At 40.1% G+C, this 26,439-nt stretch overlaps 1 protein-coding gene across 2 annotated transcripts in view; it reads right to left on the bottom strand.

Annotated features, from left to right (window-relative positions):
• ASAP2 (ArfGAP with SH3 domain, ankyrin repeat and PH domain 2) overlaps nucleotides 1-26,439 on the bottom strand; it is a 114,568-nt gene that overhangs the window by 40,731 nt on the left and 47,398 nt on the right. For both annotated transcript variants that reach the window (XM_063314352.1, XM_063314343.1), the window contains exons 6-11: nucleotides 20,850-20,979; nucleotides 18,725-18,810; nucleotides 12,706-12,781; nucleotides 10,774-10,860; nucleotides 5,571-5,674; nucleotides 5,375-5,444 (exon numbers count right to left, since the gene is read on the bottom strand). In XM_063314352.1, coding sequence (XP_063170422.1) covers nucleotides 5,375-5,444; nucleotides 5,571-5,674; nucleotides 10,774-10,860; nucleotides 12,706-12,781; nucleotides 18,725-18,810; nucleotides 20,850-20,979 — 553 coding nt within the window. The remainder of the gene's footprint in view (nucleotides 1-5,374; nucleotides 5,445-5,570; nucleotides 5,675-10,773; nucleotides 10,861-12,705; nucleotides 12,782-18,724; nucleotides 18,811-20,849; nucleotides 20,980-26,439) is intronic.

The raw sequence follows: 26,439 nt of genomic DNA, 5'->3' as shown, positions 1-26,439 counted from the left end.
TAAGTTTAAGATGGCAAAAATACTACTACACCCTACTCCCCTCTTTCCAATCTAACTCCTCCAAAACAGTAGCACATGCAAATGGAGGGATACACATTTAATACAAAATCAAAGCAAGAAGAAAGAAGTCATTTCTCATGAATAGAACATGGACAATGGACGGCACCAGGCTCATCAGTGAGAACCAAACATGAAAAGTCAGGAAGAAATGACACTGCACCAGGAAGGTGTTCAATATCTAACTTGAAGAACCCAAGGTCCAATTTGATCTAAGCCTCAATCTCAGAACATCCACAGCAATAATAAACAGAGGAATTCTCAGCATATAATGCATCCATTTTACTCAAATTAGAGTAGCTACAGCTGCACTGATGTTAAAGCAAAGCCTACAAGTTATGACACAGCGTAGTGTCTTTAACACTACCATGTAGAGAATCATCACTGCAAGTACTTGGAAAGACTGCTTTGGTTGTGACCGGGTTCTCTAAGCACAAACCAGCTTCTAAAATGACTGTTTTGCTACATCTTGCTAAGGCATGGTTTGTTGCAAACATAATTTCTTGAATAAGGCACAATAGCTGTATTTGCATATTATGTAAGAGTTCAAGAGCTCTACTCAATATTGTTTAGGAGGCAAAATGGGTGTTTCAAATCTCTTATGTTTAAGGAACCAAAGATGCAACAGAAAGCCCACATTCTAGGCCATACCCACTCTGGTAGCATGCAGCCCTTGTGGGAAAAAAAAGGTGAAAGGTCCTGTCCTGACTCCCAGGAAACACTCTGAGACAGGGAACTGGTCTCTAATGTTTTATTGATAATACACAACAGTAATCCTAACAAACTGAACAAGCGTGGGAAAAACCCAGCCATATAAACCCTGCAGGTTAAGGCGGTCCCAATCTGTGCCTCTTGGAATGGCTGACCAATTCCTCAGTGCTACACATGCGCTTGACAGTCTGGAAGGGAGCCCCCTGCTCGCCATCCTTACTCATGACAGGTCCCCTGTGCAAGCACCGAGTCATGTCTGACCCTTTGGAGGGACACTGCTTTCGCGACGTTTTCTTGGCAGACTAGAGCGGGGTGGTTTGCCATTGCCTTCCCCAGCCGTCACCCTCCCCAGCAAGGGGGGGTACTCATTTTACCGACCTCGGAAGGATGGAAGGCTGAGTCGACCTGAGCCGGCTACCCCCCGAGACTCCAGCTTCCTCTGGGATCGAACTTGGGTTGTGGGGAGAGTTTCGGTTGCAATACTGCCGCCTACCACTCTGTGCCACACGAGGCTCTCATGCAGCCCTCAGATAACACAATTTTGCACATTTGCACACACCTTAAACCATGGTTTAGAAGCCACAGTGGCTAGCTTAGCACAATGGGTAGAACCAGCCACTATGAAATAAAAGAACTGTCAGTTGTAATTGCCTCTATTTGCAAGATACCAGTGAAAAATTAGGCATTTTAAAAGTTCTATGATCCAAAGTAAAAGGAGGTTGGGAATTAAACTATAGGTCTGTCTGACTGATACCTATCCCAAAAGGAGGAGTTATGAGTAGCTACTGAAGAAAGAAAGCAGCAGCAGTGCTACAAATTGGAAATTGAATAGACATTCTTAGTATTTCAAGTGATTTTAAAATGGACTGCAAATATAAAATTGATTGAATCATTCCCCACAAACTACATTGCTATTATTTACATGAAATTATCATTTGGACTTAACAACTGCAAATTAAAAGGGCATGTAAATGAAATCAGCCATTTTTTAATGCTAAAAAAACAAGAGCTATGACTGATATTCTTTTAATAACTAGAATTCTGATAGGCTAGTTTATTAGCAGTTCAGTAATATTTTGACAATGAAGGATTGACAGTGAAATCTTAACACTAAAGTACTTATAACCAAAAAAACAAAAACAAAACCCAATGCTATCTCTATCTAATTAAAAAAATGCATACGTAATCTGAAACAAATATAGATTCCAAAAATTAGCACTGGTCTCCAAAAGATCCAGCCATAATTTTAACTTTTACTTTCCTCTTGGAGAATCAGTTATAATCTATGGATGGAAAGTTTTTGTAAAGTATTTTTCTTTGCAAATTGAATGTAAAATTCAATTAAATCTGGGAAATCAAAGCATACTCTATTTGTGATTGTTATTTTATACAAAAATACTCCTTTTGTGTAGAAAGATCCTTTGAAGCACAGATTTACTGCACAAAAGCTGTATAAGGCTATAATCCATATCATTTTATCTGGGAGTAAGACCCACTGCATTTAAAAGGATGTACATTTAATCAGATGCATACAGGAATGCTGTGCATGATGGAAACTGCTTTTGTAGCAGCTTGGAAGAAAACAGTGGCTCACTTCAGATAAATTTCCAAATACCTAATGGCTTACAGGTGTAGAAAGAAAGTGCAGTCTTGTGGGCTCTTGCCTGGGGCTGTCCTTCCAGCACCATTTCTAATTTGCTGTTCTGTCCACTTGAGCAATCTGTGGTATTCTCCTCCAAGCGAGAATTAGTACACTCATTAATTAAAGATTCTTCCATTTCTTTGGCAGCAGCAGAAAAGGGGTTTGCCGCTGACTTCTTCCAGGAGGTTTTTTCCACTTCCCAATCTCACCTACAGCTGTGATTTCCTGAGGCTTTCCCATCCAAGTACTACTAGATCCAGTACTCCTTAACCTTTCTGGGATCAGCCAGTTGCTGGTACCTACTGTGGCCTTGCCTTAATTATAGTTCAGCAATCTAATTTGCTATGCTACACACTAAAGAGGACACTGAGGCAGAAGCCAAATATGAAAAAAGTAGGTATATGAACAAATTTCCATTTGTTTACGATCCTTCAAAAAGAAAACTATTTTTGAAAAGAAAATGTATGAACAAACGGTTTACTATTCCTCTCATTTCAAAAACTAAGAAGGAACATTCAGCACAAAGTGAAATGCTATTTCCTTACAATACAGGTAGACTTCAGTTAATGACGGTAATTGTGACCAGAATTTCCATTGCTAAGTGATGCGGTCATAAAGCACAATGTCATGTGACCACATCACTTAGTGATTGCAATCCCAGCAGTTCCCATTGCCATCATTAAGCGATGACATGGGTCGTTAAGTGAGGACCTCCTCACAACTTCCTGCTGGCTTCCAACAACCAAAGTCAGTGGGGAAGCTGGCAGGAAGTTGCAAGTACCAGGCAGCTTGCAAGCAGGCTGGCAGGCAGGTAAGTGGCTGCTGCCAGGTGGGGAGAGCGTATGAGGGTGGCTGGCATGAACACAGTGAGGCTTGGGGTGGCTGCTACTGTGTGGGGGAGGGCGCGCAAAGGGGGACACTTACCCGAGACACTTGTGATCTTCCCTGCCGGCTTCCCCATTGCCTATGCTTGTGGGAAGCCAGCAGGGAAGGTCGCAAATGGCGATCACATGACTGTGGGACACCGCAACCGTCTTTATATCGTGCAAGCTGGTTGCCAAGTGCCAGATCGCAATCGTGACCATGGGGGTGCTGGAACTTTGAGGACTGATTGTAAGTACCACTCATTCAGCACCGTTGTAACTTCAAATGGCCGCTGAATGAGTGGTTGTTAATCAAGGACTACCTGTAAGGTATTTCCAAGCAGTAGAAATATATTCCTAAAATACTGTATCTGAAAAAACTGAAAAGAAAATTGGCGATTCAACTACCTAGCATTTCCCTTTTAGTTATCAAAATACATTTTAAAATGTAAAAAAAGATTTTGAAAACATATCCTGAATTATATTATTACTATTCATTTTTATCAGTTGTTAAGTTCTGCTCAGATGATTTTGTTTAAATGATAAACTTCTAAAATTATAAAGTGTATATTCCATTACTGAGCACGTCCAATAGCTCTCTTTAGTTGTTATGAATCCACTGCTTTTTCATAAAGCAAGCATAGGATGTGCATGTGTGCGTATCGTGAAGACATTTGTACCAGGGAGTCCTTTGCATACCTATTGGCTTCCCCGCAAGCTTAAATCCTGCAAAATCATGGTATAACCAAAACTGCAAGAAGTTATACATACAAAGAACTCAGTACAGATGTTCACACCAAATGCATGACTGAACCTTCTAAAATAACATCATTATCCCCATTGCTTGTATGAATTCAACACTTTTTGTAATAATATTGTTGTCAGGTCTTCTAATACGCTCCTTCTGTGTGGAAGAGGAAATCGGAACAGAAATATGTTACTCTGAGTAATACATTTGATCATAAATTGCATTTATGATTGCATAAAATCTGAATGTTCACAATCAACAATACATTTACTCTTTATATCGTACCGAGTAACTGACAGCTCAATAATAAATAGTGCTTGCTTTCAGAAATTTCTGACAGTAAATGATACCATTAGCATCCTAACAGGCACACAGAAAGAACTAAGCAGAATTTTTTTACAATTGTTAAATAAGTTAATACAAATTCCCAAATTAAAAAGTCTACTGGCTACAAAATCAGAAGCTGGGGATTATACTTTCATCTAACAATGTTATTCAGCTGCTTGCTTGTTCAGGACAGACAGGAATCAGGACCTTAAAAACAGCTCTTGTTCTCAATCAAATAAAGCACCTCCATTTCCTCAACCTTATTTTCTTATGGCGTAATAACAATATTCTATCTTTCCATGATCCTGCTTGAAAAGTGTTCAGCAGATTTCATTTTCATCCTTGGTGCACACTGTAAGGTTCTGTACAATGAACATGAGCTAACGCTTTTAAAAATGCAACAGCCATAGAGCTTCAAAACATGTTCTTATTTATCTGCACAGAATTAAGAGTTCATTCTTTTTACCCATGTAAAGCATGTAATTAGTTTTATAATTCATCATCAAGCATAGTGAGAAAAAGTGGGCAAATTCCGTATCAATGGTATTTAATTCTCTAGACATCTCACTGCTCTGTAAAGAATCTAGGTAATACCAGAATTAGGGACGTGGTGGCGCTGTGGGTTAAACCATTGAGCTGCTGAGCTTGCCGATCGGAAGGTCGGCGGTTTGAATCCGCATGATGGGGTGAGCTCCCATTGCTAGGCCCAGCTCCTGCCAACCTAGCAGTTCGAAAACATGCAAATGTGAGCAGATTAATAGGTCCCGCTTCAGCGGGCAGGTAACGGCGTTCCATTTAGTCATGCTGGCCACATGACCACGGAAGTGTCTACGGACAAACGCCGGCTCTTCGGCTTTGAAACGGAGATGAGCACCGCCCCCTAGAGTCGGACACGACTGGACTTAATGTCAAGGGAAACCTTTACCTTTACCTAATACCAGAACTATAAATATAATCGAAGATTAATTTGGCTTTTTTATATAAGCAACCATCTGTGTACATAGAATGCTATAAACAAATACTTACTGTACCATGGGAAATGGTTAGGAAGCCATTTTTAACAGTACACTTTCTCTTCTGCCACACTTTCCTGATTCTGTTTTATTAAAAAAGAAAAACAGACAGCATGATCAATATTGTAAATTAATTTGAACTGTTGGAGAAAATTCTAATTTTTTGTTGTTTTTTTAAAATCAAAATACTGTAGCATTATTGTACATACCCATCACTTTTCTTATAGAGGCTGCCATCTCTTTCAGTGCCATGCTCCTTATTTCCTTGAGGTTGGTGTAAACTGTAAGTTGTACTCTGACGGAGTTGAGAATCCTACAAGAGGGATATTGGTTAGAGATTATTGTGGCTTTGGTATTTGCTAACCCAATAATCTTGGAATCTTGGAATCATTTTCTCCTAGTCTCATTATTCATACTTGAAGAAATACGAACTGCTAAGTTCACTAAAGATGTATCATGAACAGTTCAAGAACCAGACAACATTAACATCATCTAAATACACATAGGCTGTAAATACTGTAGGGGGACAATCCCACAGATTTGAAAATCTATCACAGTTGCAATGCTAAAGCCTCTTTCAGTTATCACATGGGACTAGTATATAGACTGAACAATTACTGGCAACTCATTTCTGTCTCATTTAGAGAGCAAGTTTCAGAAAGAAACTACATGAATGTTTAACACTTCAGAGTGGTATACCATTGAACAGGTTGGGCTGACTTTCACTGCCCTAAACAAAATCTTCCAGCAACTAATGCTCTGTAGATGCTATGCTGCAAGCTTGCTGCATACATTTTCCAATACAGGCTCCCAGTAAATGATTCATAAAATTGTAAGCCACTTTTTGCTCACAAGAAACAACAGTTTCATCCTTCATGAACAACCATTAGTCTGAATATTTCAAGGAGTAAATACAGAGCAAAGACAATATACAGCATTTCAGTTAATTTTTATACAAGCAGATGTCTCTACATAATACAACACCAAACACAAGAGAACTCCAACAATGACAAAAGCCAAACCACTGGATTTCAGTAAAGGAAATAGTTTTCAACAAAGTGAAACCTGCAGCAAAGGGCTTCAGTGCAGGATACTCCCATTCAGAAATTTGGAGGCTTTATTTATTTATCCAATTTATATGTCCACCCATCTTAATGAGTGACTCTGGGAGGCAAACAGAATTAACATAGAAAATAGTAACAAACATTGTAAGAACTAAAAATGCAGGAAAGATCAGAAACAACCACCCAAATCACTAACACAACCAAAAGGCCAGGCCCTGCACATACTCGGGCCCCCAGGCCCTGGCACAGAACTAGGTCTTTGGGGCCTTACAAATGGCCAGCAGGGTTGGGGCCATCCTGATCTCTGGAGGGAGAACCTTCCATACGGTGGGCACTACAGCAGGAAAAGGCATGTCTAAGCCCTGCCAACTGGCATTCTTTGGCCGATGGGACCCGAAGAATGCCCATCCTGTCTGACCAGATTGGACAGGTAGAAACAACTGGGGGGAGATGGTCCCTTAAATAATGCAGTCCTAAGCCATGAAACGCTTTAAAGGTGACAACCAGCACCTTGAATTGTACCTGGAAGCAGCCAATGCAGCTCATAGAGCAGTGGTGTTACATGCACCAAGTACCAGCGCCATTTACTGCCTGTGCTGCTGCATTTTGCACCAGTTGAAACTTCCAAATGCTCTTCAAGGGCAGCCCCTTGTATAGTGTGTTGTAGTAATCCAGATGAGAGGTCACAAGGGCATGAGTGACAGTGAAAAGGACCTCCCGGGCCAGGAACGGGCACAGCTGGCACACAACCCGAAGGTGTGCAAAGGCCCTCCTAGCCATGGCTGCCACATGCCCTTTGAGTAGGAGCTTTGAGTCCAGGAGGAACCCCAGATTTCACACTGAGTCTGTCTAAGGCAGGACCACCTCATCCAAGACCAATGATGGAAGGTTCCTGGCACCAGAGGGTCCAAACACCCAAAGCCACTCAGTCTTGCTTGGATTGAACTGAAGCCTGTTGTGCCCCATCCAGGCCCCCAAAGCCTCCATACACTGGGACAAGATGTCCATGGCATTACTCAGGCAGCCTGGGGTGGAGATATAAAGCTGGATATCATCCGCATATTGGCAATACTTTACCCCAAACTGTTGGATGACCTCCCCCAGCAGCCTCACACAGATGTTAAACAGGAGGGGAGAAAGGACTGAGCCCTGCAGCACCCCAAAAATTAGGGGCTGCAGACTGGACCTTCTCCCCCCCATCAACACTGACTGAAACTGGCTCCAGAGGAAGGAAAAGAACCAACACAATACTCTGTTGCCCACCCCCAACTCCCAGAACCAATCCAGAAGGATACCATTATCAATTTATTTATCAACGCAGAGTGAATCCGAGTGACCTTTTCCATCATATGCCTTGCATATTCCTCACAGCAGCCCTGTAAGTAAACCTCAGAATTGCTCCCCTCAAGGAGGGTCCGGGTTACCTGAAATAGGGCCGCTGCGCGGCTCTCTGCAGATGCAATAAGGGCAGAGAAATAGTTACGTTTTGCTGCTCTTACTGCCACAAGGTAGGCTCTAAGAGTGGCTCTAGCTCGTATTCGATCTGGTTTGCTCCTTGTTGTCTGCCAGCAATGCTCTAGGCATCTTTTCACCCACTTCATCTCCCTCAGCTCTTCCATGAAGCACTCAGAGGTCCAGGATCCATGGCTGCAGACAGGCCATTTAGGCATGATCTGATCCAAAGCCTCAGCTGCCTTCCCATTCCAGGTGGCCATCAAGGCCTTGGTTGGACCATGCAGCAGACCTTCTGGAACAACCCCAAGCTCCCTCTGGAACCCAGCCAGGTTCATTAGTTGCCTGGAGCTGACCAATCTAATAGGTCCAGCCTCCCTATGGTGGGGGGTGATGCCAGAGAACTGGAAGTTCACCAGGGAGCAACCTGACCATGACAGGGGAGAAACCAGTATCTCCCCCATATCCAGAACACCTTGCCACTGCTCTGACAGAAAAACCAGGTCAGACATATGACCACTAATATGTGTCAGGCCCTGAATGACGTGGGACAGGCCGATGGTTGTCATGGTGGCCATGAACTCCCAAGCTACCTCAGACCCCACCCCCAGAGAAGGTAAGTTGAAGTCCCCCAAGCCCATAAGCCTGGGGAACTCCACCACTAACCTAGCCACGGAGTCAAGGAGCTAAGGCAGGGAGGTTGTTACACAGCAGGGGGGTGCTGGTACAGTAGGAACAGTCCCAACTGATCCCTAGAGCCCAATTTAAAAAATTGGGGTTTGTATCCAGCAATCTGTGGGGAACCACCCCTAGATGCATCCCAAGAATCTCAGATGACCACCGAGACTTGATTCCATGTAGCCTCCCCATGCTGGTTTTCCAGTTACTGGCAACCGTCAATATGCCATGCTATTAAGCAATGCTTAAAAAAGTAAGAAAGAAGAATTGATGCATTCAAATTGTGGTGTTGGTGAAGATTATTCAAAATACCATGGACTTCCAGAAGAACAAACAAATCAGTTTTAGAAGAAATACAACCAGAATGTTCCCTAGAGGCGAAGATAACTAGGCTTAAACTCTCATACTTTGGGCACATCGTCAGGAAAGACCGCTTGAAAGGACATCATGTTTGTTAAAGTCGAGGTCCAGCAGAAAAGAGGAAGACCTTCAATGCGATGGATTGATACAATTACCACAACAATGGATGCAAACACTGGAACAGTCAGGCATATGGCACAAGACCGAACAGCATTTTGTTCTGTTATACATAGGGTCGCCATGAGTCGTAAATGACTCGATGGCAACTAACAACAACAACCACAATTAAGCATGCTCAGTCCTCATTTGGCCGTTTCTTTGTCAAGGGGTGGGATATCTCTTTTTGGGTGGTATTTCTGGAATTCCACTAATAAAATATGAGTGTGATTTGTGTTGTTTTGGCTGCAGAAGTGCTAATATGAGGAGAACTGAGATCACCATTAGCATGTATAAACTTTTGACCTGCACCCAATTGATCCATGTTAAATAATTAAACGTACAATCTCACAAAATACAAAATAGAAGAAATAACTGACATGCTGGTATCTTAAGAAGAAAATACCAGTTTCTTGAAAAGCACATGACAATCATGCAGAGTATTTTTTATAAAAAATATTTAAAGGACTTACTCTCCTAGACTTCGGTCACAAAAGGCAAATGCATTTTAGGAAGAAAAGTATATCAGTTGCAATGCAAAAACCACATATAGCAGATAGCATACCAGAAGAATATAGTAACAGGTTATTATATACATACAGCTTTGAAAGCATATTTTCTGTACTCACTCAAGTTTCAAATTTTGTATCCCAAACTACCACTGAACAGATTCTATACTAAAATCTTTACATTAAGTTTAAAGATACAATGGGTGGGGACATGGTGATTAGCGTTCAGAAACAGCAAATAGTAACGTATTAACAGCTAAATATTTTGTTTCTTACTCATAAATTCCAAGTGATTCATCCCAATCTGAAAAGGCTAAAAGCCTTCAGGGAAGCCCCCTCACTAAAGCCATAACCTAACAAAGCAATCTGCACTTACAGGGGTGTTACTGTATGCTCAGCTAGAGTGTCTATTAATTTTTTATGCATTTATAATACTAAGCTGCCCCACTATTTTCCCCCTCTGATTCAATAATCTTGCCTCAAGCCACGCACAGTAGTTATTTTCATCAGAGCAGCATGTTGGAAACTTTGACAGAGGGAGAACCTGTCTGGAGATGGCCATGGGGAAGGTTGCGGAGGGACTACCCGTGGACACTAAAGTAGGGTCTGAATCTATTATATAACGCAGAATGTGCTATCTTTTTCAGGCTGAGGTGACTTAGCTTTTAAGTGGAATGTCAGGATCTGAACTTCCCCAAATGAGTGGGATCAGTATAAAGTGGGTGAGATCAGGACAAAAATTTAATTCAATTTACATTTATGAGAATTAATTAGTTTATATTTATATATTATTTGTTTATATTTATATATTATTAGTAAAACTAATTAAATTAACTAATTAATTTAATTAGTTAATCAGGTAATGTGATTACTCACCATGTACTTAATAATTTCCCCCTTCTTTCACACATAAAAATATTACAGTACTAAGATAAAATCATTACATGACTTCAGAATAATATATTGAAAAAAATAGTTTAAAAATCCTTCAATTCTGTACGATAGCACCCAAGTTAAAAACAAGTCAGAAAGACTTTGTGCAGAAAGAGAGTAAGTCTTGCAGTATTTTTTAAGAAATCTGAACAAAATCATGTTGAATCTAATGTAAAATATATTAATATCATACAATCAGCAAAGCTGTAAATGCTTCCATTAAACTTGAAAGGCATTATCATATCAGTTTATATGCTCACCTCCTTCTGATCAACCTGGAGTGCAGATTTTAAAATATCCCTAAGTTGAATTAATTGCTTTCTTTCTTCATCCTGCACTTGCTTTATCTGGAGTGGAGACATAACAGTTCAAAATAAAATGGTCAGTGCACATTTTGTATGTGTGCAGGGAAAATGCTTCTTGCCCTTTAGAGAACAGCTCAGAGAACAGGAACATACTCGCATCTCCTGATCAATACTGGTTGTGAAGGCTCCGCTATCAGAAGCAGCATAGTTCTCAGCTTCTGTTGCTAAGAAACACAATGGGGGTGGGGTTCTAATGTTCTCGTGTCTCAATTGTAGGCTTTCTCCAAGTATCTTGTTAGCCATAATGAAAAATAATGCTGGAGTAGGCACTTTTTCAGTCTGAGGAGGCAATTCCACCTGCCTTTTCCTGTTGGCCGTAATTGTGATTAACATTAATTACATTAATAACTATTATCTTGTCCTGGAGAAAATTTATCCATGTGGTCATTACAAGTTAACACCAATTTGTTGGCACATAATCAATCAATCATCACAACTAGGTTCTTCTTTATCAATATTCGATAAGAACGAGACTAATAAGGAGGGGTACAGAGGGGTTACAACAAGATGAGAAAATTGTGACTCAGTCAATGCTTTATCTCTATTATTGTTGTCATTAGAAGTATAAATACTAATAATAACCATCTCAATAACAATCACATCCTAGCTGGATTAAAAAGATACTAGTATAAAAGATGGGCTTTCACCCAGGTTCTTTTGGCATGATTAGATCAGAACAACCTCTAGAGGCTCAGCTAACAGAAAACTGACTACTCTTCTGCACATCAACACTGCTAACCTCCAGTAGACCATTACTGATTTCATCCCCAGACACTTATGATTCAGAACTGTGTTTGCAGCATCATTCAAAGGTCTGGAATTTTCCCAACACTTCTGTCTTCCCAGGGGATAGTCTTCTGTATCTTTACATCCACCCACAGCAGTATATGGAAGAACACAAACACACTCCATAGTAATTAAATGAATAGAACAATTAAAATCACCAAACCCAAACGACAATAAAAACATAACGGTGTATAACGGAGTTAATTTTAAAAAGTAAATAATATTTATTTTATATTATCTTTTTTATATAAAAGATAATATATTCCTGGGGCAGCTGGGGCAGCAGTTACCATACAAATGACTGAATAAACAGGCATCTCTTCAGTTGTTGTTCGGATTAGAGTAGCTTAGAGCAGTGTTTCTCAGTCTTATCAACTTTAAGAAGTATGGACTTCAACTGCCAGAATTCTCCAGCCAGCATGTGTCTTAAAGTTGCTGAGGTTGAGAAACACTGGCTTAGAGGACCAGATGTGCCCATCTCAGGAAAGAGTTCTGTCATCTGGACGCTGCCACTGAGATCCTATTCATGGCCACCACGCTGCAGGCTGATCCAATAAACAAGGCCTTCCCATGTGATCTCCGTTCACAGGTGGGGTAGTATTGGGAGAAGTATCCTTTTAAGCACTTGGGTTCAACTCAGCTGTCCCTGCCTGCATTACCATGGCCATCCAGTAATACCAATTTGCATGATCACAGGAGAACCAGGCAGGCAAAATACCACCACGTATCTCTTGCTGTTTCAATTAAATCTGCCTCTTCTCTTGATCTCCATGTTAAGAAAATCTCGACATTCTGCTTCTCCATTTTTTAACTTTTTCAGTTCAGAAATTTAAAACCTGTTCTTTCCACCAATATACAGTCCCTCGCAAATTATTTACTTTCTTGTTTTTAAACTTTAAATAAATACAGCTTTTGTTTTTGTTGCTTCTGTCTGTTTTTAAATACAATTTTGTGTTTTATGAATTTTGTGAGCTCCTTCAGAAAGTCCAATTCAGAAGTTGGGACAAGTCCAAAAAATATGACTAACAAACAGCTACTTACAGTGTGAAGATCTGTGGAAAGCTTTTCTATTGAGGGTTTGAGGCTTTCAACTGCTTTCAGACCATCCTGAAAGAAGCTTTGAAAGAAAAAAAAGTTCTTTTAAAAAAGGAACTATAAATGTTAATGTAAGGTTTCCGAAGTTTTGTAAAGGTTGTAAAGAATTAGCTAATGCAAAGCATTAGCTTTGCTTGGTATACATTTATGCATTTTATGAGGCTCAAGGGGTCCACTACTGAAATTAGGAAATCTGTGAAAAGACTTCAGCATACCTACATTTAATTAATACTTTCTGCAATAAAGAATCTTTTAAAGGCATAAGATAGGCAAGAGTCAGAAATAAAGATAAAGACAATGGCTGGGATCACACAAGGCAATGAGTTTTAATCATGGTTTGCTGAAGAGGAAACTGCTTTGGGATTTTTAATGGGAAGTAGTATATAAATGTTTTAAATAAACACATGTATTAGAAATAGACCACAATGGGTCATCTTATACATCACACCAAGTCACAGACTAGGAGTGATACCACTGGAGGGAGAAAGGGACAGCATATTCGGTCTTTCTTTTTTCCCCTTTTCTTTTTGGAATCCAAGTGGGATTTAATAAACCTTATTTATTTCCAGGACACTCCTACTGCCTATCTAAGGTTGGAGGTAGAGCAATCCTCAGTCTCTGTTAAAGTCCAGTTTACACTACTAAGGTATTATAAGAAATTAGAAAGCTTTCAAGGTAAATTTTGTTACCTGCTTTATTGGTGGGGGGGCAGGAAAAAAGGTACCAGACTTTTGTCTTATATCCTCCCTGCTCCCTGTGAAGGAACTTAGATTTTAGACCAGAAAAAACTGTAGAGATCAGCTCTTCAAAAAGGATGTCAGGAGATACACCACTGTAGTAATCAGCAAAGTTTTCATTCTGGTACCCCTAGTTATAAGAAACATAGAAGCCTCTCCCAGTACAGTATCTGGTTAATATTACCAGTGTACAACTCAAGAAAGCTTTACGCCCATTCACTTACAGATTATGTCTTCAGCATGTCTCGAAAGGAAAGGGCATTCTGGAAACACTTCACAGAGCAACACTTTTGTCCCTGTGGCTCCTGCCAAGTGGAGAACATCATTCACTACATCCTCTACTGCCCTATCTATGAGATCAGTGAAAAAACAGTGGTGACAGACAAACGTAAAGGATCAGATGCAGAAGGATTGGATTACCTTCTTGCAGATGCAATTCCATTTGTTAGCAGTCAGGTCACTATTTTTGCTACACTCTTCTAAACTCAGTAAGAAATGTCTATGTTCAAAATTGTAGTTCTGGGTATTCGTTCTACTTAATTTCCTGGTATGATGTACTTCTTTTTATGCATGTGGCATTTCTTTTTATTACTATTATTTTTCTTTTCATGTCATGCTACATTTTTATGACCTGTAGTCACAACAATAAACTAATTATTTACTTACTTGCACCTACTTTATTTTGATTTATTATTATTATTGCATGTATCTAATTTTGTTCATTCCAACACTCAAGGCTTAATTGTTTAACTTTAATCTTAATTTTAATGCTTAACTAATTATATAACCTAAGTTTGACAGTTTCAGCAGAACATCCTGGAAAGGGATCTTGGGCTCACTTTTGCTGTAAACTATGATTTACAAACCTCAGTGGCTGGATTCACACAATACATTAAAATAAATACAATACAAAAGGGGCTTATTCAAGAAACTATGGTTAGACAAACCATACTTCTCAGCCATAATCTTCTATGAGATATTACAGGTAGTCCTTGATTAATGACCATTCATTCAGTGACTGTTTGAAGTAATGACAGTGCTGAACAAATGGTACTTACGCCTGGTCCTCAAAGTTACGGCCACTGCAGCACCCCTGCAGTCACATGATCAAAATCTGGGCACTTGGCAGCCTGCTCACATTTACGACTGCAGGGTGCACTTCAACCCCCGCACCTATCTCCCTCCCAACTCTGCCCTTTTGGCTGCCCTGGAATCTGCTTCCCCTGCCGCCCTGAGCTCTACCATGCACCCCTACCGCCCTGTACTCCGCCGCCCCCACCACCCTGCATTCCACTGCTCTGTGCTCCTCCGCCCCTGCCGACCCCAGATGACCTTCGCCATCTTCTTTTCCCACTGCTGACGAGGTATGCCCAGCCTGGCTCTTTGGGAGGCAGCTGCTGGCCATGCAAGGCCTTCCTTCCAGCAGGGGTGGCAGAGCACAGGGCAGAGGAGTGCATGGGGGAAGGGATGCAGGGCAGAGCACAAGGAGGGAAGGGCGGCAGAGTGCGGAGTGGCCAAAAGGGCAGAGATGGGAGGAGAAAGGCAGGTGGAGGAGTTGAAGCAGAGGCAAGCACAGCAGGGTAGGAGAAGCATGAGGTCCTTGCCTAATGATGGCACAGTCCTGGCCTAGCAACTGCAGCCAGGACTCCTGAAACTGACGTGGCTAAGTGGTGCAGTCATGTGATGTTTCACCTAACGACTACATTGCTTAGTGATAGAAATTCCAGTCCCAATTAGGGTTGTTAAGCGAGGACTACCTGTACTGTAAAACTCTCTTGAAACGAAAGTTTCAAAGGAGAAAGGGTACACAGAAGTATACGATATTCTTGATTCTTTAGGCATCTGATATTTTGAGAATAAAGTTACTACAATATCCCCTGTGCAATATTTGTTCCGACATTGTGGCTTCATGTTTTTCTTGCATGAGAAAAACTAAACTGCCAACAAATCATACACCTAGAATAACAAAAAGCAGGATTTAAATTGTAAGATGCTTAATTAAGGTTTAATGTGAGTCAAATTAGGCATGGCTTAAGGTTATGCATGAGCCAGGCCACTATGATTAAAACAAATTTAGCTCAATGCAGAACTCTGTGGTACCATGATTCCCTAAAAAGATAAACCGATTTGTGTGACCTGTCCATGAGCAAAACTAATGACTTCATTGGGGTTAGGGTTTGGCAATAAATAGTTATACCATATTTAAATTTTAATCTATATATCTATCAAGCCCACAAAGCTGGCAAACTCCAGAAGCAAGAACCACGGACGTTTCAGGAAGGCATCTTTAATGCTAGTCAGGGTAAAAACATAATCTTGAAAACTCCTAAATGCAAGTTGCCAGGTAGTGTAAGGAACTGACACAATTGACTCAATAAGGTTCTAACTCATGCATCCATATAAAATGCAGATTTCAGATTTACTGAAGATGTGTACAGAATAGAAGCAAAAAGCCATTGACTAAGGTTTTCCCACGCAAACTACCTAATTAAAAGCACACAGGCACGTCAGATTCCTTCCCCCTTCTACCAACAGTCCAGCGTTCCAAGACCGGGCATCTCCAGCTGATACGACCTTCGGCCCCATCATTAGATGAAACATAATTCTCACTCTTAGCAGCTCTCCCCCTCCCATCAGTGCTTGACACACGTTGACTCAAATGGCAGAGAACACGATCAAACGATCCAGAAGTTCATTGATCGTGATTCTGACAGGTAGGCTTACAGCAAGCCACTTAAAGCTTAAATGTTTCTTTGAAACATTTCCTTCCCACAGCCTTCCTGCTTGGCTGGGCTGGGCTCTCTCTTCTTGCACTCACTCAACTCCTCTTAAGCCTGATTCTCACAGTCCCTCACAACATCACTGGGGTTTTCAAACTGTAGTACCATAACTGTCCACTGAAGGTTAAGTGGGAAGCAATGTTTTTACATTGCTCCTGCTTTGCCTGAACAAGATTATCAGATCTCAAAAAATCTGCAACCCCCTTACTCCAAATTGCTTACGAACCAGCAGGATGTCATAAAAGAGTTTGAGGACCTCTAACTTACACGACGACATGCATGCAGTAGTCTGAAAGTGATAGTCAAATGTATGCTTCATGACATTATTATGGATACTTTAATGCTCATGTAATAGGACCAACGCAGCAGTCCTTGGGAGTTTTCATTAATCCAATCTCCTATGTCAAGACAAACTGCAATGTAATTTTGTTGCCCGCAAAACAGGTGACAGACAGGCCTACAACCAAATCCTTGTTTATGTTCAGCTATGACCATAATTAATTATTATCTGTCGATAGTTCATTACTGTGGCTGGGATCACATATCTTGCTAAGCCATAATTGTTCACCTTGTGTTAAATTATGGTTCAAATCAATAAATGATGGTTAGGGTTATATAAACCATAGCTTAGTACAATGGTTGAAGCAAGCCAGTTAATTTATCATTCTCAAAAAACTTATTTCAAATATTACCTTCAGACTTTCACATGTAAGTTATGATCCCAGCCCATATGAATCCATCCCAATAAGTATCTTCTGGATATTTGAGAATTAACGTCTTTCTCATTTTGCTTACCTTCCACAGCAGGGTAGGCAACATGATGCCCACACACACCTCCTTTGGTTCAGACCAGGTTCCCTGCCCTTCTTAAAGATTCCCCCTCTTAAAAGAATAAAAGTGCTGCAAAGAAAAGCACCAGTCTCTAGAATCAGAATTATCCGCAGCAAAACTTATGGATCCCACAAGTTCCATGGAATGGCAGAGATCATCTCTGAGGGTGAGTTTGCCTTCTGGTAAATGAGCATTTTGTGACCTGCTCTGACCAATATTTTGTAAGAGCACCTAGCACAGGTTCTCAAAATCCCAAATCCTGCATAGAAATTGCCAATGATGCCTGATATTTAGCAGCAAAGTCCCCAATCATGCAAACAGATTAAATTATATGTTCTGAATTACTGTATGTTCTTTCTGAGCCCAGTGAACTAATTTTCTTCTTTGAAGCAACACTGGTTTAGACCTGTTTTAACAGGAAGATAGTTTTTTTGCTACAATGCTCAAAGAGGGGATGATGAAAATCAGAATTCTGCAGTTTCTCTTTCCTTACTTTAGCCGAGTGAATGAAGGTACAGTTCCACTCCCTCTCCCAGTTAATAACTTGACAAATTCCACAAAATACAAAACCTGGCATGCATGTAGGTAAAGGGTAAAGGTTTCCCTTGACGTAAAGTCCAGTTGAATTCGACTCTAGGGGGCGGTGCTCATCTCCGTTTCTAAGCCTTGGAGCCGGCGTTGTCATAGACACTTCCGGGTCATGTGGCCAGCATGACGACTCGGAACGCCGTTACCTTCCCGCCGAAGCGGTACCTATTGATCTACTCACATTTGCATGTTTTCGAACTGCTAGATGAGCAGGAGCTGGGATTAACAACGGGAGCTCACCCCGCCGCGCGGTTTCGAACTGCCGGCCTTCCGATCGACAGCTCAGCGGTTTAACCCGCAGCGCCACCGCGTCCCCCTGGCATGCATGTAAGTGTTGTGCAAAACAGAAAGCATTTTGAGCTTAAAACATGCTGTTTCAGAACTCCAAAACGGATGTTGTGACTTTAGCAGAAGTGCTGATCCAATCATTCCAGAAGTGTTCTGGGCTCAAATGGGCCTCTATGGAACTAAAAGCACTGTTGGAGTGGTCAAAACCCTTCTGGCAAAGTTGGAACAACTTGTCTCAAATGCAAAGAGCCTGTATAATAATAATAATAATAATAATAATAATAATAATAATAATAATAATAATAATAATGACAGATAATAATTAATTATGGTCATAGCTGAACATAAACAAACAAGGATTTCGTTGTAGGCCAGTCTATCACCCGTTTCTCAGGCAACAACAACAAAAAACAGCATTTGCAGCTTGAACTATTTCAAACTTTGAAATTATTGGCACTCCCCTAATAGCAGCCTCACTTTTTTTTAATGACAAGATTTATGACTAAATGGCCAGGTGGAAATTAAATTATTAGTATAGGCCATAATATTAGTCTATGCCTCATTTAATTGGAAATAATAAACCCTTTAGACAACAACTAGCCCTTATAGAAGAACATTTGTGAAGGATGAACAGTTGAGTTATACAGATTTTTTTTTAAAGGTCAGTGATGCAATCTGCCACACAAACTAACAAGAACTTTGTTTTCAGAGAGCATATGGTTGTCATGATGTAAAACATACTTGCACTGTGCGTGGAAATACTTGATCAGGTTTTGAAGCAGGTCAACTCCTTTCTTAATCTTGATTTCATTGACTTTCAGCAGGTACTGTTGATAAAGCATACAAAAAGAGCATTTACTGTTTTGGAATTAGAGTTGCTGAGCAAGTGATATTCAAATATTTTAAATCAGTTCAAACAGCATTAGCACTGTAGAGTATATGCTGTCTGAGAAGGCTCCCTTAGTCATTAAGCTTAATATCTAAACCTAAGGGTAAATAATAATTTAATAATAAATTAATTATTAATGATGTGTTAATTAAATAAACAAAGCAAGTTATGGGCTACGTCCCATTGTATTGTTCTGCACATTTAAGGCTTCATTGAAGAGCAGCACTTTTGAGACAAAGGAGGTCTCCTAAACATTCCCCTTCAGGAGTTCCATCTCCTTAGAGCACTAGGAACATTTCCTAAGTAGAAACAAATGGTGCTGCTTGAGACAGCGATGTAAAGCATGGTTGCTTGTAGATTCGGTCATTTGATTTGTATGAGCTTCACAAATAAATTGTGAATCCCATTATTTCCCTCCCCCCGTCCCACCTACTGCACACATATTGCATGTGACTGTTTAATAGAAGACAATACAGTAATGCTGCTAGTCACTTTCTTTAAATATTAAAAAATTGACTCTGCGTACAAAAACTCAAATATATTTTCTATATGCAAGCCACTCCAGAGCAGCTCTCCCCAGCTAAAAACTATTATTTATTGGACAAATATATCTTTTATACAAGCTACACATAAAATAGAACAAATAATTAATCATTAAACACCTAGCATTGTTCATCTCTACTCAGATGGACAAGAACCAATTTCTTTTTGCTAAATTAATCTTGAAACCTAACTAAAAAAACACCAACAGCAAAGACACACATAGATACAATAAACTTTTTATGATCACATCCCCTTGTGTCCTTACTGAGAAGATCCCTCTAATGGGTATTTTAAGAATGAAGTTATTTATCCTTTTATTATTGTGAAGAATGAGGCAGAACAGGGAAAAAACAACAGAAGAATCCCAAAGCACACACTGGAGTAGAGAAATCAGCCTTTTCCACACAGTTACAGAGACATCTTTTGTTTCATTTACACCATTCTCAAGGTCCTAACTTTTTGCCATAATTCCGCAGTTTGCTCTATTCCTATTCATATCAAGCTGGCTGAGTACAGAAAATTCTGCAGGTCAGGCTCACCTGTCAAATCTTAAAATACTTTGATCAAATTTGACAATCCTGGCAGGAAATTATAGGTGCTGAATTCTAACACATTTGATAAGCATCAGGTCTGCTGATTTAGAAACTAAGCCACAGATAACTCAGGGTCATTATTCTGTCCTTTTCCAGTACACCAATTTCCTCCATCGTTTCTGGATTCTTTTATTTATAGTTTGAGGTGACATTCAGATTACCAAACTTGGTGACTGTTTGTTTCCAAACCAAGGCAGTTTCACAACACAGTTTCAATCACTGTGCTAACCACAGCTGATCGGATCTAGAGGTGATGCCATATTTTCATTTAAGTAGTAGAGACGTGTGGGAAGACAACAAACCTGAAAGACAAGAGAAGGAGAGAGCTGCCCACCAGATTCCCAATCTCTTCCCCAAATGTCATTTCAAGAAGCAGGAGGGTTACCGATGTATAGGACTAAAGAACAGCCAAGTTGAAAGCTAAAATTAACACACTGAATTGCTGCAGAAGAATCCATAGGCTGGAGAGTCACTGTAACTCCTCAAGGCATCAGCAGTGTTTCCTCAGCAGTTGTTCAACATCCCTGCTTAACTAAATCAACAGAAATTTTCATTTTCTAACACTACTGTGCAGCAGATGGTAACTTAAATGCACAAAGGAGACAATCCTCTAAGCCTAGGATGAAATAGTTACATAAAGGGCTTGACTAAGGGGGCTGGTTTATAATCTGCAAATCTGTCCATTTATCATGGATAAAATGTAAAGTAATTGTGCCAACAGAAGAAATACCCTGAAATAAAAATCAGTAGAATCAAAATTCTCTTCAGACAGTTCTGTAGAACCTGCATAACATGATCATTTGTTATGGGAGAATGAAAATTGCTCCTTGTATATTCTTACCTCGCACATCTGCAACTGGAAGAATCTTCGCTCTTTTTCCATCTCTTCTGCTATTTCAGCGCCACTAATTTCTGTGCGAATCATTCCATGTAATTTAGCGTGTTCTTTTTTCTCTTTTTCTATTTTTGTCCTGTATGGAAGAAAATCAGTAAAATTATGCTTTAATTGTTAACTGTTTTTGTTTCAGAATGGCACAACCCATTTTAAATTGAAGTACAAAGCATAAGTGGGACGCGGTGGCGCTGCAGGTTAAACCGCTGAGCTGCTGAGCTTGCTGATCGGAAGGTCGGCGGTTCGAATCCGCGTGGCAGGGTGAGCTCCCGTTGCTAGTCCCAGCTCCTGCCAACCTAGCAGTTCGAAAACATGCAAATGTGAGTCGATTAATAGGTACCGCTTCGGTGGGCAGGTAACGGCGTTCCGTTTACTCATGCTGGCCACATGACTGAGGAAGTGTCTACGGACAAACGCCGGCTCTTCGGCCTTGAAACGGAGATGAGCACCGCCCCCTAGAGTCAGACACGGCTGGACTTAATGTCAAGGGAAACCTTTACCTTTACCTACAAAGCATTACCAAGGTTAGTGAGGCAATACTGTTGTCTATAATTCTGGATCAACAACACTGTATCCTTAAACAAAAATAATGCAGGACAGACCAAGATCAGTTACATCAGGGATGGCCAAAACATTTGAGTTGCATAGCTCAGAGACAAGTAGACACTTTGAAGAATTTGTTTCCTACAAATTTATTCATTTGTAACAGTGATACAGCTGTATAGAAAAAATCAGAAAGAAATAATGATGATAAAATTGACCTTTAAAAGGATGCCATAGGGAAAAAATGAGAATTTCTAAGGGACTGAAAGCAAGTTCTGATTACTCAGGAGGATCCTTGCCAATGAAGCTTGCCGCTCTCTGGTATCAACACTGATGCATGAAGGATGCAAGCTCACACGCAAACCCAAATTTCAAAATATTATTCCCACTTTTTAACGCTGGAGAAGAATCATACAACAGTACTGCATTTATAATTCATGCAGTATTTATAAAGAATGAATGTTACAGATGAATTCCTTTTTCTTTTGCCTCCCCAAATCTTTACTTGATTGCTTGCTTGCTTACTTATTTATAGAACTGGGAAAGGGAACCCAAAATGCTATTATTCAGTTTGTGCAGTTCCAGTTCAGCACTTCTGCATTAATCAAATGCTAAGATCCAGCATTTGCACTAGACCTTTCTCAACAAGCTCTCAGAAGACGGTGTCCAGTCCTTCCCTTAATAACTTAAAAGTCTAAGAAGAAATTGTATTGTGGAGAGCCCTTCCATGATCTACAGACAGGTGACATATGTTACTGAAATATCCCCATAGCCTGGCCTACTTTTACTACATCCTCAGTATCATCTGCCATCCTTCCATAATCAGCATTCTATCAAGCTATGAGCTTTACACAGCTTTTCCTTGTCACAGAGCACTTTACCTTCACCCCCAATCAGTGCAGACTACAGCTGTCACCTCTCCCTGTTCCTGAGCTAAGTGGTGCTGTAAATGAAAGCCAAAAGGCAGGACTAAAGGCTTCTGCGTCTTAGCATGTCAGCTGCCCAGACAACCCCAAGGTCTCTGCCAACATTTTATGTTAAATACAGGCAGCAGTCACACACTGGACAAAATTTGAACATGATACCTACAAAGCAAAAGTGAATTAAGGGAATGGAAAGGGTCACTCAGTTTTGTGCATTAGTTCCAGATCATTGTTCTTGAAATGAGTGAGTCACCTCTCAAAAAAAAAATACTGTATCATATATTTATAGCCCATTTATCTGGCTTGTTTGCCAAAAGTGCTCTCATACACTCAATAAAAGAACAAACACAGACCTGCTCACAGATTTGTAATCCAAACACCATGATCAGGGGATGGGGAGGGAAGAACAAAAACATGTCCAGGCACCAATTCTTAAATACTGAAAAACTTGATACAATTCAGAGAGATGTTGCTTCCCTTGTCATTTTCCTCAGCTGTAACCTGATGAATGACTACCACTGGATTCTTTTTTAAATTATTCACATGCAGGAATATAACATCCTGGAAAATATTCTGAAGCAGATTCCCATGGAGGAAGAAAGACTGTGTAGAGCAGGAGCAAATTCTGCTTCTGAAAATGATGAAGTAACTCACTAACTGGGCTGCCTTACAGGTCAGACACTACAGACAAGCCATATCCCAACTTGGCGTGACCTCCAAGAATTTTTAATCAGCAGGTTGTATGAGAATTTTAGGAGATGTTCTCCTAACACATCTGGAGGGATTACTAAATCTTGTACCAGATATCCAACTTCCAATATGTAAAACCATACAGCACATTTTAATAAAAGAATACTGAGACTCCTTCTTTATTCAGAGGATGTAGACTACAAGCATTGTTTTGTTTGAATTAAGAGCTTCCATAATAACAAATATGATTAATTGCACTTCCTGCCTATTATCATGTTCCCAGCAGTGCCTTAATTGGATGTTTCAGTGTTTTAGTAACACAAGGCACTACAGAAATTATTCTATTTCTTAACATACATTCTCAATTCTGGCAATATAACTTTTTATAAAATACAGTAAAGATGCACAAATATTTCTCCTCTCCATTTCCTCTGTAGTGCCAAGCCACTATAATTTGACATCTGGAGCTACAGTTTAGGCTGGCTATGACCAGCATTAACATCAATGCTGATGCCATACTAATCATAGTTTTAGCTGTGAAATTTAGATGGAGAGAGCAATATTCATCCCTCTGGGATGCAATGGTTGCACATACTTGAAAGATACTCCTGAATATTAGTATCAAGGTAGAAGACTGGGTGTTACTTCTGGACCTGGCCTTATAAATAGCTTGTTCTCTGGAAGATGCCAAAAGAGGCAGAAGCGCTGAAACTTGAGAGAAGTTTTATCTGATCATCAAATTAATATCTGCTGCTACCTAGGGATGCTGAGCTAAATTAGTAGAGGCATTTAGTTGGTTCGCTGCTTACTGGGATGAAAGAATACAGAATAAATACAGCTGTAACACAAGCCCACAGGCCAACTAATAGAGAATGAACATTAAAAGAATGTTGGGAGACAATCTAATTTGTATCACAGAACTAATGCTTTTCTTTCTCTCTAATAACTTGGAAAGAAAGGGATGCACACTTACGAAAGTAGCACATACCATCTGAAGAATTTTGGAATTCTAATCCTGTTTAGAACAAGGTTTTGCACATATACATTCATTACAACTTTGTCTTCATGGTATGTTGCCAGAGTGACCTTGAGTCCAGTAGTTACAGTGATACTGTAACCCAAACTTCATATTCTGAAATCCATACAACCTTTGATATTGCAAAAAAGTTGAAAAACCAAGTTCATAATAACTCAAGAGCTTATTACTGGCATTGCATACTGAAAGTTCAGCCAATCGGGATGTCAGGCTTAATGACTGGATGTGATTCATACCTGAAAATATGGGAAACTGCCTTGCACCAAGCCAGACCACTGGCCCACACAGCTCAGTACACTCTCCATTCTATCAGCATCTTCCCAGTACTTCAAAATGAAGCATTTCCAAGCCCTACCTAGAGTTGCCAGAGATTGAACCTGGAACTTCAGAGGCAAACCTCATGCTCTGTCACTGACTTTATAGCTTGTACCTAAGTAACTTCACCCCTATGCTTGAAGACTAAAACTGGAGGGGGACGTTCAAGTATCCCCACAAACATTACCTAAATATTCCTTCCTTTTATGATGCTTCATCATGTGGAGATTACATCTACAGTACTCATGTTCAGGCCAAGGCACGTGAAAGTCCCCTTCGAACTGCCTCATTCAGTGGGCTTCCCCATAATGCATCCAGTGCAATACATTCAGTAAATGCCTGACTCAGACCACCTTCTCTACCATGAGAATCTTTCTCCATCACAGCCATTTCTTCCAAATATGCTATTACTAGCTATTAATGTTTAAGTGTATAAATAAAGGCTTAAAAGAACATAAACAAAGTAAGACCTCAGATCAGGCCAATATAGCCATAGGCCCACATTCAACTAGTGGAATTTTTACCACAACTACTAGAACTTTAACCACAATTAATGGGTACTTAGTTGCCATAAATCAGGCCTTACCAGAAACAGTATAAAGCAGAAAAGCAAAAGCTATCACACATTCAATAGCACCCATGTAATACAAAGTAAGTCAACCATGTAAAGTGAAATTACTTTTTTGATTATTTGGATTAAAAATATATGTTGGGGACATTTATAGGACCACAGAAATTTGGGGGTGGGTGGCAACAAAATGTTGGTTTCCACACAAAGAGATGGTCATTTATTTAACAGGACTTTGATGAGAAATGAGAACCATAAACAATAGTCCAAAAGCAATAATAATAGTTTTTCAATTCGAGATTCTGATTTATGATCAGGGTGAAATTGAGTCTGGAGGTTCTTTTAAGTAAAATAGTCTTATTATTCTGACTCTGCAGTGAAGAAATGGATGCCAGGAAGTTTTCAGCTCAAGAATCTAAGCTTCTATATTTATTTGTTACATTTACACCCAATCAGGGCTCCTAGAGAGGGACTCCTCATACTTCATCTCAGTGCTCGCCAAAGTTAGGACAAGTTCTTAAAGCAAAGCAAGACTTATTTGGATTTTTGAAAGCTATGACTGATTTTTAAATAGGCGTATTTACTGCTGCCTTGTAAACTTTATGTCACTGCATATTATTTGGAACTACTGTAGATCCATACAATTTTTTAAAAAGTGTTTTTATAGGCTATGCTTAATTACTCCAGAGAACAGCTTCCTTGCTCAAAAAATTGAGGAAACGGATCTCTGTATTTCTTAGGCTTCCTCTTTTCTTCACTTCCTACACTGATGCCATCCTTCTACAGGAAAAGTAGAGTGATTAACTGAGTATTAAGTTGTACTAATCTCAATGGGAAAAATATCTGTCTCATCAAAGAACAGCATGCTCATACAAACACAGACAGGGTTTTGGTATCAAGCTGTCTCACCTCCTGCAAGGTATACTTTTTAACCAAGGGAGTTCACACAGGTTGTTGTAAGCTATTATCCATTTTTTCTTTAAATCCGTTCAATCATGTCTGATTCTTGGAGACGGCCTGGACAGTCCCTGTAATTTTCTTGGCAAGGTTTTTCAGAAATGGCTTGCCATTGCCTCCTTCCTACGGCTGAGGGAAAGTTTCTGGTCCAAGGTCACCCAGCTGGCTTTGTGCACAAGGCAGGACTAGAACTCCTGGTCTCCCTGTTTCTAGCCTGATGCCTTAACCACTACACCAAACTGGCTCTCATTACCCAATATACTGTACACCTAACAGTAGCAAATTGGCCTCAGGCAGCTAGACTGGAAGTAAACAGGTAAAGGTGAAGCCTTTTTTTAAACTGAGCCTGAATCTTGGTGATTATGCAGATACAAACAATTCTATGGGCAACAGTACAAGAAGTGGTTTGTCACTGTCTTCTTCCAATTTTCCCCAGTAATCTTCCATCCAAGTACTTACTCGATCTGATCCAAGCCTAGATTAGGTGACCAATAAATCTTGCATGGA

The sequence above is a fragment of the Candoia aspera genome, chromosome 1 (assembly GCF_035149785.1).
Source record: "Candoia aspera isolate rCanAsp1 chromosome 1, rCanAsp1.hap2, whole genome shotgun sequence".
NCBI lineage: Eukaryota > Metazoa > Chordata > Lepidosauria > Squamata > Boidae > Candoia > Candoia aspera.
The sequence above is the reverse complement of the archived record's forward strand: the minus strand, read 5'-3'. Positions and strand labels throughout refer to the sequence as shown.